The 17,748-nt window shown below is 39.6% G+C and overlaps 2 protein-coding genes across 3 annotated transcripts in view; both read left to right on the top strand.

Moving 5' to 3' along the window:
* SNX6 (sorting nexin 6) overlaps nucleotides 1-9,010 on the top strand; it is a 28,439-nt gene extending 19,429 nt beyond the window's left edge. Inside the window, exons 13-14 of one of the 2 annotated variants that reach the window (XM_064658585.1) lie at nucleotides 811-896; nucleotides 7,196-9,010. In XM_064658585.1, the coding sequence (XP_064514655.1) occupies nucleotides 811-896; nucleotides 7,196-7,249 (140 nt within the window). In that variant the 3' untranslated portion in view covers nucleotides 7,250-9,010. The remainder of the gene's footprint in view (nucleotides 1-810; nucleotides 897-7,195) is intronic. The other variant, XM_064658584.1, reaches the window with a different exon arrangement.
* A 186-nt stretch (nucleotides 9,011-9,196) lies between these two features.
* EAPP (E2F associated phosphoprotein) lies at nucleotides 9,197-14,601 on the top strand. The gene is made up of 6 exons (XM_064658586.1): nucleotides 9,197-9,332; nucleotides 9,823-10,004; nucleotides 11,061-11,159; nucleotides 11,509-11,632; nucleotides 12,425-12,544; nucleotides 13,994-14,601. The coding sequence occupies exons 1-6, from the start codon at nucleotides 9,259-9,261 to the stop codon at nucleotides 14,256-14,258; spliced, it is 864 nt and encodes a 287-aa protein (XP_064514656.1). The 5' UTR covers nucleotides 9,197-9,258; the 3' UTR covers nucleotides 14,259-14,601.
* Nucleotides 14,602-17,748: the final 3,147 nt, after the last annotated feature.

The raw sequence follows: 17,748 nt of genomic DNA, 5'->3' as shown, positions 1-17,748 counted from the left end.
TTTGGTTCCTCAAAGCTCCATTAGGCAGAGCTAAGTCTAGGTGCAAACTACTTGTTAACTTCTGTTTTTCATATGCATAAGCAGTGAAACAAAATAGTAACTGCCAGCAGTAATGGCAGTCAAATCTTTTAAAGTGTTGTTGAAATTCCCCTTTTGGTTTTATGCATTATTCTGTGAGGCACTAGTCTGTCTCATATATGATACTACATTAGAGAAGGGAGAAATAATGAAATGAGATTTCACTGAAACTTACTGTCTTTTTTTTAGGTTAATACTTTTGTGAGTTAGTAGTCATCTAACTCATCGTTTGGGGCAGATTTGTTCAAGGTTTAAACACGTGTTCTTCTGTTTTTATCATTTAAGTGTTGTTTGAGCCAGTAAATCTGGTTGGTGATTCCTGTAAATGAGACAGTGGAGAATGAGTGATCCTGTTAGCCACAAAGCTATATGAAAAAAGCATGGTGTAGTTCATTCTAGTTTTAGCTTAGTATATTCCCTAAAGACTTTCACATATCATCCTTGAAAGAACAGTGCAGGTGGAATAAGAGAATTAAATGTTAAAAGCAGTCTGTTTTCAAAAGAGCTTTTTGTCCACAAAAGGCTACCTAGAGGTGAGGAACTGCAACGGTTGTTTGCTTTCATCCAACTGTGTAGCAGTATTTTTGAGCCTGGAATGTGCTGAGATTAAACTTGAGTTTTTTCCTTTTGCTTTCTCTCACCCTTTACCTCTTTCATCCTGAAGGAAAGTCTGTTAACAGCTGAGGCCACTAGCAAGGTTACTGTTAATGAGTCCACTTTTATTTTCTTTAGAACTGATAGACTTTAAGACAAGAAGAGTTGCAGCATTCAGAAAAAATCTGGTGGAACTAGCAGAACTGGAATTAAAGCATGCTAAGGTAAGTGTGATCTTTTTTGGCCTATGTTTCAACTCATTTTTAATACTGTATGCTTGATTAACCAAAATGGCTATATTTGTTGTGTGAACACTTCATGTTCAGGAAGGGGCATTTGAATTTAAGCATCATCCAGAAAGGTGAACTTTCTTCAATAATAGAGAAAAAAAAATATAGGTGAAATACTTCTGAGAGATTGGTATGCTTGAGGTGCCTTTGGAAAGCTCATCTCTTCAAAGACACTTTTGGCTTCAGTTTTATGCTTCTTTAGCTGTTTGATATTTATAGCTGCAGAGTTTGAAAACCTGCCTATTTTTAAAACCTCATCTTACCATTTTACCATGGGACAGGAAGTGGTTTCTCCTGTTATCCAGATGTTGGGACTTGATGTACAGGATAGGTTAACTATTAAGCATGAGATCACACAGACCTGAACTCAGATCAATATGATTAGTATGCTTTTTGAACCTTTTTGCCTTTAAATTTTAAAGTGTTAACAAGAGAGGAATGTTGCAGATAGCCTTTTCAGGGAAATTAATTTCTGTAGGAAAAAAGCTTTAAGAGGCCTGTAATGTCCTTAAATTTCACAATGTATTTGATTCTTTTAATCCATATAAAAATATGGTTAGCTGCTCTGATTTCATAGACAAGTACAACAGTCCTAGGAGGCAGCTTTCTTTTAAAAATCAGCTCTTTAGCATTTCTCATTCTTATCACAAATCTGAAACTGCACTGGTTATGAAGCTGTGAATTAACTTAAAAGGTATCTGTTGAAAGGACTAGTTACAAGGTGTATTGCTGCTTTACAGTTTTTCCAGTACTGTTGAGGGTGTCATTCTTCATTCTGCTAAACCCTTTGTTTGTAAAACTAATGAAACTAATGTACTGTAAAAAGGGTTGTTTGGGGGACTTTTTTTTTTTTTTTAACCTTTGTAGGTATAAGTTCAGCTTAATGGGATATTTAGCTGGTAAAGCAATCAACAAGATATGGAAAACTTGACTCCTTTTTCAGATGAATAGTGCTTACTTTAAATACTCCTAACAGTCATTAGTTGCAATAGTTTTTATTGATTTGCCATATCATGCTTTTAATAAGGGAATGAATCCACAGGCTTCTGTCCTGCTTCAGTCATTGACTCTTCATCATCTCTTGTAACTGACCCTTGCTGAAGACCCCACATGCCTTGGAGTGGAATGTTTAAACAATGTCTCTATCCTCTAAAGTATCCTTAAAGAATCATTTCTATTATCTATTAAAGTCACTATCTTATAGTAATATTCTCTTGAATTTTGACATCTAATAACTGTGGAAGGGAGGGGGAAGATGCTTAATTTATGTAGCTTTCAACTTACTTGATTTGTGCTTGGTGTCCTCAGTTTACCTGGAAGAGCTTGAAGTTTTTTAGCTGTTGTCCCCACAGCTTGTGTTTAGGACTTAGTTCTTCAGATAGTCTCTGATTTAATTTGCTAAAAAGGAGCATATAAAGCTGTAATAGAAGCTTTGAATTGTAGTTCTGTTTCTGAAGGTGAATTGCTGGTGACCCTTTTCACTTACTTCATCATAGAGCACAACATTCACTAGATAGTTTTGAGTATTTAAAGCTTTACAATATAAAAGGCCATTTTGACTAAGGGTGACAATTCTCAAAATGTTAACAAATATTGTGACCTGTTGAAGGAAAGGATATTTTGTTTCTCTTGAGGTTTGAAAGTTCTCTTTTTTTCAAAGCCAGTGTTTCATATTTAAAACAAGGTAAGCCACTACAGATGGACCAGTTTGGTTGCTGTGATTTTCTTTATATGGATTCTGAGGCTCTCATTTCAGGGGGTGCTAGGTAGCCCTGTTTTTGGCTGGGTTAAGCTGAGCTGTTTCTAGACACCTAATTCAATTCCTCTTGCGGTACAGCCAAAAGAGGATTAGTAGAAGCAAAAAAAACCCCTACTTTTTTCATGTAGGCAATATATTATTTAAGTCAGATCGAAAGCTCCTGCTTCTAGGTTCTGGACAAAATACTTTGCCTGATGCTGTAGCAGTTTCTTTGTGCCTCTGCACCTACTGGAGGCAGGCATGTGAAGTTTTAGCAACAACAAAATGGCTATTGCTTGGTCAATAGCGCGTGGAGCACACCACTTGCAAACTTTGAAACATGACCTGTTATTCAGGTCTAAGTGTTTTTTTCCAGCAAAAATGTTAATTGGGAGGAGGTCTGTGAACAACAGACACCACTGCTGCAGGCTGTTGCTAGAAGTCTGCTGCTGTGGGTTTTCTTTTGCTGTAATGCGTGTGTCCAGACTAGATGTCATGCAGATGCGTCTGTCTCTGAATCAGTCTCGCCATGTATCTTCTGGACTTGGAGCTGCCTGGCACAGAAGACAAGGAGGTGAAATACGATGTAGCCGTGGGTGCTGGAACTCTCAGCCTGAGAGGCTGTCTTTTGGAGGAATTCAGCCATAAGGAAGGCTGCTGCATGACTTACTGTTAAAAGTTATTTGCTCTGTGTGGAAATGAAAAACACAAATCCCAACACAGAGGTTGCTGCTCTGAAAAAGTCAGAATGACCAAGGTATTGAGAGAAGGTTCTGAGACATGGCTTGCGTTTTGTGAGCTGTATCTGGCTGTGTAGCTCTAGAAGACTGGATGGTGATAGGGAAATAAACTTTGAGTAAATCAAGGACACTATATATAGAAATACTAAGTGAACCCTCACTGCCCAGTTACAGTTATACTGCTTCCCTATAAAATACTTTAAATCTGCTGATATCCTCTGATCCTTTCCTGATTGCAAATCAAGACTTCTGAAAAAAGCTAAAAATCAGACTGTGGGTTGAGATTGCTTTAAGTTGATGAAAGTGCAGGCTCTTGCCAGGAAGTATGATGATGCATGACTGTTTCTTTCTTGTGTGTTGGCACAATTATATATGCAGCTGCATAGTAAGACGGAGCTTAACGTTGCTCTGGGTTTTTCTAAGATTTACTTTAAGTCTTGTTTTCACAGCATCACTTGTATACACAGATTCGACTGGGAGGGTCTGGCAATAAAAGAGAGCTGCCTTATCAGCAGCATGTACCCTAGATTTACTTAGAATAGCTGCTGAGCTGCAGCTTTAGATTCTCCTTGGTCTCTGACCTATACTAAACAGATTGATGTTTCTTTTTGTACGGCCATTCCAGCTGATTATCCCCCTCGGTAGTGCTTCTGTTTTGCTAGTGCTGTGTTTCTTCATGACTTCATGCAGCTGAAGCTAATTTGAGATCTGATTAAGCGTTTGGCCATTTTAATGCAAAAGCTGCATTTGGTGTACTATTCAGTATTTTAAACAGTTTATTTTGCAGTGTTCCTGTGTTGGACTTCATGTCCAAGAAGGGAGGTTTGATAGCTGGTGAAACTGTTAAGGTTATAATCATATACTTAGAGCATTTGTAGCCTTGGCTGTAGTTTTAGAGTCTTTTGACATATGAATTGTAACTAAGATAGCCACTCCCTTCAAATAAAAACAAATAAAAAACTAGAAGCGTATTTTCCCCACAAATTTTAATATATCTGCTCTTGCCTCTCTGGGTTTTTTTTAAAAATAATTTCTTTTGTTACTAGCAACAAAAGTCTGTTTGGAACTGACAGAAGGAAGTAAGCAAAATGCAGTGCTAAGGGATTTGATGAAATGTTTTGTCAGTAATTCTTTCTTTCCTGAAAAGGATGTTTCTGTCACTGTGGTTTTGCCAGTAATTTTAATATCTACAACTTAGGAGTCTGAGCTCACAAGAAACACTTTTCTGAATTTATCTGAATGTATAGGACTTTCTTGAGCTGTGCTTATATAGGTCAAGTGTGTCAGATATTGCAGTCAGAAAGAGTAATGCCCTTGATCTATTATAATTTAAATAAGGTGGTTCTTTTCAACTTTGTAAATTTGATCAAATGAAAATTAATTATATGTCTATTTGGAAAATTTTAGTAGTCTGGCTGACTGACTTTGGAAATGACTGATGTGTAAAGGACGTTTTCATGGTTTCACCTTGGCTGGCAACTAGAAATCAGAGGAGTAAAAGTGAGAAAACTTGTGGGTTGAGATAAAGACAGTTTGAGAGGGAAAGCAAAAGCCGCACAAACAAGCAAAGGAAAACAAGAAATTAATTGAGTGCTTCGCATGGGCGGGCAGATGTTCAGCCATCTCCAGGAGAGCAGGGCTCCATCGTGCGTAATGATTACTTGGGAAGACAACACTCTGAATGCCCCCAATCTTCTTCTTTCCCCCACTTTATCTACTCAGCACAGTGTCATATGTTATGGAATATCCCTTTGGTCACTTGGGGTCATCTGTCCCGACTTGTCTCCTCCCAGCTCCCATGCACCCCTAGCCACCTTTCCAGCATGGCTGTATGAGAAGCAGAAAAGGCTGAGTAAGAGCTGCTTGGCAATAACATCATCATCTCAATATTATCAACATTGTTTTCAGCACAAATCCAAAACACATCCCCATATTAGCCACTGTGAAGGCAATTAACACCCCCCCAGTGAAAACGACAACAGATGTATTTGTACTGTCTATTTAGATTGCTACACAATGGCCTGTAAATTGCCAATATACTTCATGCTGCTGTAAGAACATGGCCAAAAGACTCCTGTCACACTTTTGTTACCAGTAACATGTGCGGTTCACAAGTATACTTTGGACTGAAGTATTCCTTTTCTTTCATTAGTTCATTACAGTCAATAATCAGCTTTTCAGTAACAGAGACCTTAGTTTATGAATTCTGTACACCACAAAGATGGGCCACGAAGTCCCCATGTATCTTGCTTATATAGAACTTGTTCATATCACAGAATTACAAGCCTTCTAAGAAATAGCTTGTGATGCTCCTTTGCCAATATAGCCATAAAAAGACAAGAAAACTGTTGAAGCTGTAACTGAAATTGCTGCCTTCTGGGATAAGACTGAGAAGGATTCAGTAGGCATAACTGGGAATCTTCTGCTTTGAAGCCTTTAAATCAGTTAATTGCTTAATCTGAATTATAAAACCCTTAATGGGGCATAGAATTATGATTTCTTACCTTTTTGGGATGAAGGATGTGTCCTTCTGCTTATCTACCACAGGTTATTTGGAATGCTTTTAACTGAAAAAGTAATTACAAATTCTTTAGTACTTCTGTGGACTGTTTATGAGGGGCATGCAAATCACAGCTACTCACATGTTTTTGTCTGTCTGAAGTTTTCTTTACATGTTTCTTTTTGGATCTAACATTTTTGATAGAAGTAAGCAGCTTTTCTCATGTTCATAACTGGGCATTCAGAAAACTGTGTGTTCTGCATTTTATCTGAATCTGACAGGAATTACTCTTAACACTGTCAACAGCCTGACATTTTTTTCTTACACAGAGATTTCAGATTTGGGAACAAATCTAGTTCAGCTATTTCATAGTGAATAGCTAGTAGTTTAAAATGATCTAAGTGTGAATGGATGCACAAAACAGTGTGAATATTGTGAATACCGTGTTGTTTTGGTGGTTTTTTTCTGCAAAGTAAATCCTGGCTTGTCAATCATATTTGGTTCAATTCACAAAGGTGTCAGTTCTGTAAATTTATTCAGATACCTGAAAATCAGTCTGTTTATGGTATAATCAGAATGCTTTAAATAAGATTAAAAACTGTGTTTGGAAAGAAGGGCAGAGCTTGGTTTAGAGTTAAGCTGAGGTAATGTTCTGATAATCACTTCTGTAGCTCCAGATGTTATTGCTAAATTCAACTTTGATGGCTAAATCACCTGGCTAAACTGGTAAATCAGTCTGCTGTCTTTCAAACAAGGGCTGTCCTTGAACAGAGCTGTGAGCTGGGATGGCTGCTATAAGCAAGGAAATCCTGAATGCTATGAATTGTTTAATACTTGTTGATAAATGCAGTTCTGAGTGTAATATATGCATACTTACACTTTGGGAATCATATTCCAGTCACAGACTAATGGTACTTGCTATATAAAAAAATTAAAATTTTGCAGCTATGAACTTCATTCCTGAGAGAGTGCTGTGCAGTTAATAGTTTTTTGTGACTAGACCAGATCTTGAGGAGAAAACCTGAAAATGGTACTAAGTGCTTATTTTTGAATCTCAAGTTGGCTCCATTTAGTTCCATGACACCATGTTCCTACATTCAAAAAACTCTTTTAGGATAAAAGTTTCTTACACAAGTATTTTTCCATATGCTTAAAACTTGTCTGTTCTGCTTTAGTGCTGGTATTGCTATTTAAAAAACATCTGTCACAAGCATAAAAGAAAGAAATGTGGTGATATTTTTCTTTATTTTTACAGGGTAACTTACAGCTTCTGCAGAGCTGTCTGGCAGTGTTAAACGGTGACACATAAGCTACCGTCCGTCCTCCCACTAACAAGGGCTGCCCTCCTCTGGATTTTGTTTTCATAACTTTAAATAGGCATTTACAGTTCCCCGGAGAAAACATTTGACAAAGTGCACATAAGCAAGCTTCTTCTTTCAAAAGAATTAGAACAAACACCTGAAAGTAGCTCCAGACTATATGAACAGTATACTTGTTATACATACATATTCTTGTTTATTTAATCATTATATGCTTTCATTGTTCAGAAAACAAATGCTCGGGTTTTGTGAAAATAGCCAATGTAATCATATTCATGTTATGAATACTATGATACAGCTGCAATCTTATTTACCTTTGTAAGTAATTTCTGAAGTTCACCATTCGAAACACATTGTTCAAATGGCCTAAATATTACCATTAGATATTTCAATATTGTTACTATAATGACATTGTATACACTGTCTTAGTTTTTTTCCATGTACTGATATCAAAATACTTATCTTTTTTTCAATTGTGAACATTTCTTAGAAATTTTGGAGAATTTTGTGTAACCTTTATAACTATGATTTAAAAAGAAAAGCAGATGCATTAGTATGTTTGCCTTAACTTGTAGACTAATCCAATTATTGTAAAATAAACCATGAAATCAATGATTTTTCTAAAATTATGCAGACATTGTATCATCTGTAAGCTTTATATTTTCTAGTAAATTAGATTTTTTTTTTTTTCTCTACTCATCACGTAAAAACCATTGACTAAGTACTGGATTGGTCTGACACTACTCGCCCGGTACTTTTTCACTTGCATTCTCAGGTTTTATCTCTTTGTCTGTGTCTTTCCTATCCAGTGTACTTAAATTGTTTTGAGCTTGGTGGCTGACTCTGCAATTTCTTTGGCAGAAATACTTTATAGAGAACTTCTTGGGGGTTTATTTCCAGAAAAGTGAAGTAGTAGTGGAAGGGAGTTCAGAAAGTGCATAAAATATCTATGAAAGGTAATACTGCCCCACTGTGATAGAGATAAAAAGATTTGCTTCAGAAAAAAAAGTGAAGGTATCCCCTATGAAGGAATGTGTGAAAAAGATCTCATTCTGCTAACTGAACTTAGAACTATGAAGCCAGTTTTAATAGTTGTATTGATTTGTGTCTCTTACTTGAACCACAGATTTTTTCCAAGAGGTGCTGTTCTGTTGTGTAGTTTCAAGATGTTGTAAAATTAGGCTTTACTTGATGAATTGCTCTTCACAGTGGGATTGCTGCTTTATATGGGTTTGTAGGCCTTCAGTGGAGCAGCAGAATTTTGGGTGAATGGTATATTTGGAAGTGCAGATCAGTGTAAGTCAATGTCTCTGTGGTTACAGATGCCCTGTACCAGAGGTGAAAGATTTGTTTTGTTTTGTTTTTTTCTCAAATAAGGTGAATTGCACAGTGTAGTATACTTACCCTGCTGCCTTGCACATCAGAACATTGCAGAGGAGTTTGCATTGTGTGTTGATTCGTGTACGCATCACCTCAGGCTTCGATGGCCATTGCCCAATGGCTCTTGGCAACTCGCCTAGTCCAGAGTATTCCCACCAATGCCTATTGCACTAATACTGTGCTGTTCATCTTCCAAATATAACAGGTATAATTCCTAAGGAACTCATCTATAAATAGACTATAAGGGACAAAGATGACAATGTATATACAGTTACCAAAATTGTAAATATTTTAAGTAGGATGTGGGAACAGTTTTTAGGTTAGTTTTTGCTGTTCAGTGTTACTAGCTCATTAAACTTTTTTCAATCCTCTTGGTATTGGGTGTGTCTCTTAAAACTCTAATCCCGGCTCGGTAACGCCGGAGCAAAGTGCTTAAAACGTGACCCGAAGACTTGCAACTCCAAGGAGCAAAGGGAGAAGACCGGCGGGGCCGCCCGGGATGCGCGGGGCCGGGCGAGGCGGCGGGGGCGGGGCCGGGCGGGCTCGGCCGCCGGAAGCTGCGGGGCCGCGCGGAAGGGGCGGGGCCGGGCCTGGCAGCGGGACTGTGGCGGGTGCCGCCATGAGCCGCCTGCGGGAGGAGGACGATCCGTACGTGGTGGAGGAGCCCAGCGATGATGAGCGGGCTCTCAGCAGGTGCGGGCGAGCCCGGGGCGCCTGGAGTTGCGGGCCGCGAGGTGGCTCGGGCCGGCGGCAGGGGCCCCGCTGTCGCCTGGCGTCTCCGGGCCCGGGCGCTGGGCCAGGCCGCGCCTTGTGAGCCGGGGCTACCCCCGGCCCTGGGCCGCTCGCGGGGTGCAGGAGGATCGGCCTCGTAACAGCCGCGGGATTTCCTTCCCTGGAAGCGGCGTATTCACGTTTCTGACCGCACCGATGGCGGTGTGTTAAAACGGCCCCTGCGCGGAGCGGGAGCTGCAGGGACACAGTCGGCTGAAGCTCCTTTGCGTTTAAACTAGAGTTTTAATATCACCAATCTAATAAAGTCTTTTAATAAGTACGTTTTCCATAAAGATATGAGTAAATGTTTTCTAGTGAACCCACACAATTCAGGTGTTTGTTCTCCAAGTCACTGTGTCCGTGTTTTAAACTGGTTGTAACAATTAGGTGTGTAACGCTTAAATGTTTGTAGCTCAGAGGATGAGGTGGATGTGCTCCTACACGGCACTCCTGACCAGAAGCGGAAGCTGATACGAGAGTGCCTGACTGGGGAGAGCGAGTCTTCCAGTGATGATGAGTTCCAAAAGGAGATGGAAGCAGAACTGAACACCACCATGAAAACTATGGAAGGCAAATGGAAATCACCAGAAATGGGTAAATCATGCTTAACAACTGCTTGCATATAAAAATCATGAGATACCTCTTAAGTTCTTTCATGCGTGTTTAGAAGTCTCTTGAGCAGGCTGCAGTCTCTTGTACTTTATCTAGTGGCTCTGGATGGCTGTCAAGCTTTGGAGGCCTTTCTTGAAGAAAGGAATAGCATCTGGTATATTGAATCGCTTGGGGGAAACAGGAAAAATATTAATCGCTTCCTGCCTTACCTGCTCATAATTGTTGCAGCAAATAGTAAAACTGTATTGAAGATACCCATGTTCTGGAATTTGTATATTATGGGTGCAAGAGATGGATGCTTTGGCATTTGACTAGGGTATGTTTTTACTTATTACAAAACAACTTGCGAAGTGTTCTTAATGTCCTGGTGAATCAGTGTAGTAGTCACATCAGTCTGGGGACTTCACTCTGCATTCAACGCATTTATTAGTTTTATTTATGTTAGTGGCCAAATATGATTTTGTTCAGTTAAGAATATATAGCAATATTTACACCACCACATCCATACAGCACAGGATAGGAGTTTTGGTGCAGACAGGCCATGATGCATGTGTTTGGCAGTTCATCTAGGTCTTTTTTGAACTTCTGTGGCCCTGAAAATTTTGGGGGACTTTTTTAGTGAATTTTACTGTAATCAAAGTTTGTGAAACAATGTGCTACACCTGTATTTCTTTCACATGACTAAAGATTTGTGGAGTGTCTTGTGTGTATTACATAGGGCAGAGATAGGCATATTTGTTGTGGTGCTCTCTGTGCCTAAAGGGAGTGTACCTTGGGAGAAACCTTCCTTTAAACCTTCCTGAGGTTCATCTCAGAGGGAAGGAGTAGCTTTGCAGCTTTCACCTGTAAGTGAAATAACACAAGTGATGTGACTGATCAGGATATGGGAACAAATTGGGAGAGCTGTTACTTAAGACACCCAGATAGAGCAGAGCACTCTGGATAGAGTAACGAAAGTGAAGGTTTGTTCTGGGCTGTGTACTTGCTGTCCTTTTGTTGGCGTGTTCCTACCATTTCTTTCTCTAATTGCACCCACAGGTACTTCGTCAAGTACTGGGCAGATTGGACCTGCCACCACTTCAAAATACTATGATGATATTTACTTTGATTCTGATTCAGAGGATGAAGATAAAACAGGTAAATGACAGAGGAGAGAGGAGGGCATCTTTATGGTACTTCTCACTCTCAGACCCTGTAGAATTCTCTTGGGGGGGTCAAGAGGCTGTTCCTGAAGGCAGCCTTTTAGGGGGAATTAGCAGCCTATATAATCTCAGTGTAGTTCCTGCAACTTGATGATGTATCCCAGTGTATGTAAGGTGTGTTAATGCTTTGGGGCTATCTATTTGGAGGAGAGATGAGCTAGACCTTTAAGTTTAAATTTATTGGGAGGATGGAAAAGGAAAATTGAAAAAGTATTTTGATAATTTAAGTAGAGAATTATCATATGCCTGATGGATGTAACACATTCTTGCACAAATCTTTCCAGATACACACGATGTGCGGGAAAACAGAAAACATCAGCAACGTCGGATTCTTTCCAATGATGAACTGCTGTATGACCCAGAGGAAGACAGTAGAGACCAAGAGTGGGTAGACTCACAGAGGAGAGGGTAAGAGACGATCCTTGGCTGCTTAATATCAACTGAGAATTTTAAATGAAAATGGTGAATGTAGAGAAAAAGCCAATGCTGTCAAGTCCATCCAGCGAAACTATTTTTTATTTATAACTTACAGCATATGAAATTTAGAAGCCCATAAAATGTTTAATGTGTATGGAATGGAAGTTGAGTAAAACTGCACAAAACTTGCAATTTTTAAAATCAAGATTTCCGACTTCTGTAAGCCAGTTTTATCTGTAGATCTCATCTAAAGAATCATGCTGTGAGTTAAAAGTTGTAAGATAATTTGGTTGTTAATTAATATCTATTCCTACTAAATACTATGTTTCTAGTTTTGGAAATTTTTGGAAATTTTTGGAAACTTTGAATTTAGCAAGCCACAAAATGTTCAGATTAAATAGGAACAGCACAAATCTGCTTTACTGAGGGTTTTTTGAAGGGTAAAGTAGAAAAATGGTTGTTGCAGCTGAAGTAAAATTCTCCATGTATATCTTTTGAATAAGATAATATTAATGTATGTTGCCTGCAGAGATTGCACTTGAGATATCTCCTTTGTCAGAGGAGAGGGTTATCAGGCACAAATTCTCATTCCGATGTATTTGTCTCCCCAAATGAAAATTACCTGTACAAAGTAAATGAAAAGATACTGGTATGTGCTTTCCCCCTGCTTTATTTATGGTGTATTTTAATGTAAAAAAGGTTTGACAGTTGACTTGATATGACCAACAGCAAGGGCCTGTAATTAATTTTTTGTCTCTCCTTCCTCCTTTCTTGCATTGGTAGGTACCGTAACCAAAGAAGAGCTCCACAACGGCAGCAGGCAAAACCTGCACCTGTCCCCAATAGTGATGCTGTTTTGAATTGCCCTGCTTGCATGACAACATTATGCCTGGACTGCCAGAGGTAACTAGTGAACAATAAGGGTCTTTTTGTAATGTCTTTTTTCAGTCAGGAGTATTTTTATTGTATTCAGTTTGATCAACGGATTTTATCAATTCTGTCTTGCAAAGTGTCACTAATAAAGAGAAGGCAGGTAGGTGTGAATCAGGTTTAGAGTTGGATGCTGGTTTGTAAGAATGATGATCACTTTAACCTACAATGGGGAGATGTGGAAGAATAAGGTAGAACTTTACCAAAGTGGACAAGGTAAACTTTAAAAAAAAAAAAATAATTGTGGACTAAGCAGGTAGTTCAGGCAGATTGGGGTTTTTTTAGATATATATCTGTACCTATTTGCTTGATGTTCAGAGGCATGAAACTATTACAGGTTATTTTTGTGTAAAAGAGCCTTGTTAAAGGAGGATTAAGCAAAATCAAGATAGTGAATTCTTACTTGGTTTGAGTCTTAACAGTTGTGGTTTTCAGATACATTTAAAAGTGCCAGGAAAGGATTTACATGAGAATCCATACTGTGTTTGCTGCTCTCCAGTATCTTCATCGCAAATCTAGTTAGTGCTGCCTACCCTATGCTAAGGAGAGGACTCTTGAACTGAGAGTAACAGGAGAAAAAAATCTTGTGAAATGAGGAATAAGCTATTTATTATTTACTGAGTATTTCTGATGATTGAGGATGAAATTCCACAGCAGCCTTAAATCATCTACTGGGTGCTATTTTTCTCTGTCTGCTTTGCTGGCACTTGTACTTCCTGACCCTGTTCTATAATTAAGTATTTCAGTTTGCTAAGCTGACAGAAAACTCTCAATTTTTATTGCCAAACTGGTCTTTCCTCGGTTTAATCAACTGAAATAGCTCAGCACAACATTATACAAGCAGTAAAGCTAGCAGAAGTCAAGGTAGGACTTCTGCAGCCACTGTTATGTCGGTTTAAGCTGCTGTAAAACTGCACCCTAGGGACATTGTGTTAAATTGAACAAAAGCCCTGAGTTTTGCTACATACTCCAGATATATAGTTGTTAAGACTGATGACAGCTGAAAATGCGTTTTATGTTTTACTATAGACATGCTTTTTCTAGTGTGATGTCTTAATGCTTGTTATTTATAAATAAGGAATTGCAGACTTGCAAGACATTTTAGGATGTCAGTGCCAGTAGCTGAGTCATTTGCACTCCTGATCTTTTGCCTATTGCCAGCTATATGTAGCAATGCATAATTCTGCAGTACCAGTACCATTGTACTCCAGGCTGGTTATTTCAGCAACAGCCAGCATTTTTTTAAAAAATGCCTTAAAAACATAGCAGATGGCTGCAATTCTATGATTTTATTATTTTTGTAGTTGTGACTTCTGTTTATAGAATGTCATATTTATTTGGCTTTCAGCTCTTTGTCATAGTACTTCCTATCTTTAATCCCATTTTCAGTGATGGTAACAGATTTTCTCCCCTTCTCCATAGACATGAATCTTACAAAACACAGTACAGAGCAATGTTTGTGATGAACTGCGTTGTTAACAAAGAGGAAATACTGAAATACAGAAAGAAGGTAAAGAGCAGAAGTAAGAAAATGAAGCACAGCAAAGAAACTAGCTCTGTACAATCAAATCAAGAAGAGGAGGAAGTATATCATCCAGTATTATGTACTGAATGCTCAACTGAAGTGGCAGTAATGGATAAAGATGAAGTTTTTCACTTCTTCAATGTTCTAGCCAGCCACTCCTAATGTGCAAATGCAGGGGGGAAAATTACTGCACTGTTTTAAGAATGTGGGAAGTGTCAGAAATGCAGGCATGTTAGCCTTTTTAAACTGTGGTCTTGTAAATGTGCATTTTCATCAGAGAACTTTGTAATGGTTGGACTTTTGCAAACTTTATGAAAGGAATACAGTTAACTGCGTGCATTTGAGAGCAGTTTCTTTTCTACCATCAGGGGGTTTCATCATTGGGGATTTAAAATTTTGTAAATATGTAAAATCTGTATATGAAGATCATTCCCTGTATATATACTATCCATTATCTGAGTATGTATTAGAACTGCTCCTTGGAATAAATACTGTACAGTAACTGGTTCTCTGTAGCTGCACTGATCATGTTTATGGCACGGGATAAACAACTCTAAGTCAGCATGTTGGGTGTCCTTAGGCTTGTGTTCTTGGTAGATTTGCACACAGGTAGGTTTGTGTTGTGGTTTAACCTCAGCTGGCAACTAAGCCACACAACTGCTTGATCACTTCCCCCCTCCCTCAGTGGGGAGGAAAATTTGGAAAAAAAGGTAAACCTCATGGGTTGAGATAAGAACAATTTAATAGCTGAAACCAAATATGATTATGATGATGATAATACTAAGGGAAGGGAGAGAGAAAGTAAGTGATGCACTACTGCGTGGCTAGCTTTTGGTAGTGGCGATGGCTTCTGTGAGAAGCTGCTAGAAAATTCCTCCATATCTGACAGCCAGTGCCAGCTGTCCAGGATGGACCCACTGCTGGTCAAGGTTGGGCCAGTCAGAAACGGTGGTAATGCCTCTGTGATAACATATTTAAGAAAGAAAAAAAGTTACTGCACAGAAGTAGTTGTGGCCAGAGAAAAGCAGAGTGAGAATATGTGAGAGGAACAACTCTGCAGACACCAAGGTCAGTGGAGGAGGAGGGGGAGGAGGTCTCCAGGCGCTGGAGCTGAGGTTCTGGAGCCCATGGTGAAGCAGCTGTCCCCCTGCAGCCCATGGAGGTCCACAGGGGTGCAAAGATGCAGCTGCAGCCCGTGAAGGAGCCCACATCAGAGCAGGTGCCCAAAGGAGGCTGTGATCCCATGGGAGGCCCATGCTGGAGCAGGGTCCTGGCAGGGACCTGTGGACCCATGGAAAGAGGAGCCCGCGCTGGAGCAGGTTTCCTGGAAGGACTTGTCACCCTCTGTGAGACCCACGCTGGAGCAGCTTGTGCCTGAAGGATTGCACCCTGTGGAACAGTGACCCATGTTGCAGAAGTCTGTAGAGAACTGTTGCTTATGGGATGGACTCATATCGGAGAAGTTTGTGAAGGACTGTCTCCTGTGGGAGGGACCCCACACTGGAACAGGGAAAGGACTCTTCTCCCTGAACAGTGGCAGGAATGTGTGATGAACTGACTGTAACCCCCATTCCCCATCTCTCTGCACCACTGGGTGGGAGGAGGTAGAGCCTAGGAAGGAGGGAGGGGTGGGGGGAAGGTTTTCTTAAGATCTATTTTACTTCTCATTATCCTGCTCTGATTTTGTTAGTAATAAATTCAATTAATATCTCCCAAGTTCAGTCTGTTTTGCCCATGACAGCGATGAGTGATCGCTCCTGATCCTTTCCTTAACTCATGGATCTTTCCCTATGTTTTCTCTCCTGTCCACTTGCAGAGGTGAGTGATAGAGCGGCTTTGGTGGGTGCCTGGCATCCAGTCAGGGTCAGCCCACCCACAACACAACTCTACCTGCTGACTGATACCCAGCTTGTCCCTGAGCAGCAGTCGACCCCCTTCCATGTAACTCCCCCAGTTTATATACGGAGCCATGACATTCTATTGTACGGAATATTCCTTTGGCCAGTTTGGTCAGCTGTCCTGGCCATGCTCCCTCCCAGCTTTTTGTGTAGCTCTTCAATGGCAGAGCATGAAACACTGAAAAGTCCTTGACTTAGGATAAGTACCACTTAGCAACAACCAAAACATCAGAGTGTTCGTGAGAACATTTTTCTCATACTAAATCCAAGCTACTGAGAAGACTATGAACTCTGTCCCAGCCAAAACCAGGACACTTTGATAAAGAAGGAATTGTCACCATATTTGGATTTTTCATTCATTAAGATCTCAAAAAGTTGAAACTTCCATTTATATAGAGTGGAAAATGAGCTTATATGGAGTTTGCTGGCATGGATTGTTCTGCAATGGATCATTTAAATCAGCATATTAATGTCTAATAATACAGCTGAGTGTTCTACATATAAATATGTATACGAAGAAAGTACTGAACTTTATTGTCCTTTTTCCTTACGATGACACACTTTAAGAAGAAATTTATGATCGGATCTATGACCATAGAGCTAATTTGCATGCTTTTTCTGTTTCTTTAGTACATTTACATCTTCTTTATGGAAGCCTAAAGAGCTTCTGCTACTTGATATTTTGAAGCCACTGCATAGTTAACAATGGATCCTTCCCTCTCTTCTTCCAGGTGTATGCCTAAGAGGTGAACTCTTGTTTTTTATAGTAAATCTCCTCTCTATAGCCTGATATGTTTTTAAGTTTACTTTGAGCAATGGTCTGAAAAAAAATCTCATCTTTGTGCTTTTTGTTGTAATAGTACCAGGAATAATTTGTTATATGTGCTTTGAGGAATTGTCAGAAATATTTGAACTTAGGAGGCAAGAACTTGAAGAACATACTTCTTTTGTGCCTTAGATTATAATAAAATCTTGTGACTCTTTGGTTACCTTTTGTAGTCCCTGGTGTAGTATTTTACTAATGTACACACTCTCGTTCTACACTGTTAATGAGATTAGGAAGAAATAAACATGTTGGTTCTTCTGTCAGGATTACATGAGAAAAACATTGAATTACTATTTTCAAGTCAGTAGAAACTTATCTTCTGCTTGATGAAGTACAGAACTGTTGATGCAGCTGCTGAACACTTAATTGGTTGGCCAGTATGATGTGCCTTCCTCTGCATGTGCAACCTACAAATAAAATGGAGCCATGCAGGTTCTGAGGTTTGGGATATGCCTGAAACAAGATCTCAATCTCAGCTTTGCTACTTACTAGTCAGACTCCTTAGTGGAGTGTCCGACTTGCAGTATTAGATAGCTGTGGGATCATTTAAAGTGAGAGAAATTGTTACTGTGTGCCATGAGCCAGGAGGTGCATAAGGAAAATTTTGAATGTATGAAGAACTGTTTCTTCTTGGTAGAAGTATGGAGGAACAGATGTGATACAGAGCATATGGTCTGTGCTTTCAGGAATGCTGGCCTCGATGTAGCTCTCTTCATGTTCCAGGTGAAGCATGAAGGCTCTCTAGGTTAAGGGTCTTGGCACTGACCTGCTGGGAACATGAGCATGTGGGAATGTAGTTCAAGGGCTCAAGAACTGATGTGGGTGGTATCAGGATTATTACTAAGTGATGACAGTCCCTAAGCAAGGGTAAAACGGAGCTGGTGAAGGAGGGGAAACTATACACATAGGAATATTGTCCATTTTCTGA

This window comes from Pseudopipra pipra, chromosome 6 (assembly GCF_036250125.1).
Source record: "Pseudopipra pipra isolate bDixPip1 chromosome 6, bDixPip1.hap1, whole genome shotgun sequence".
Lineage (NCBI taxonomy): Eukaryota > Metazoa > Chordata > Aves > Passeriformes > Pipridae > Pseudopipra > Pseudopipra pipra.
This window is presented reverse-complemented; position numbering and strand designations above follow the sequence as displayed.

Coding starts and splice junctions, on each gene's coding strand:
- EAPP (XM_064658586.1), top strand. CDS start 9,259: ATGAGCCGCCTGCGGGAGGAGGACGATCCGTACGTGGTGGAGGAGCCC. Junction 9,333..9,822: donor GATGAGCGGGCTCTCAGCAG/GTGCGGGCGAGC, acceptor AAATGTTTGTAG/CTCAGAGGATGAGGTGGATG. Junction 10,005..11,060: donor ATGGAAATCACCAGAAATGG/GTAAATCATGCT, acceptor TTGCACCCACAG/GTACTTCGTCAAGTACTGGG.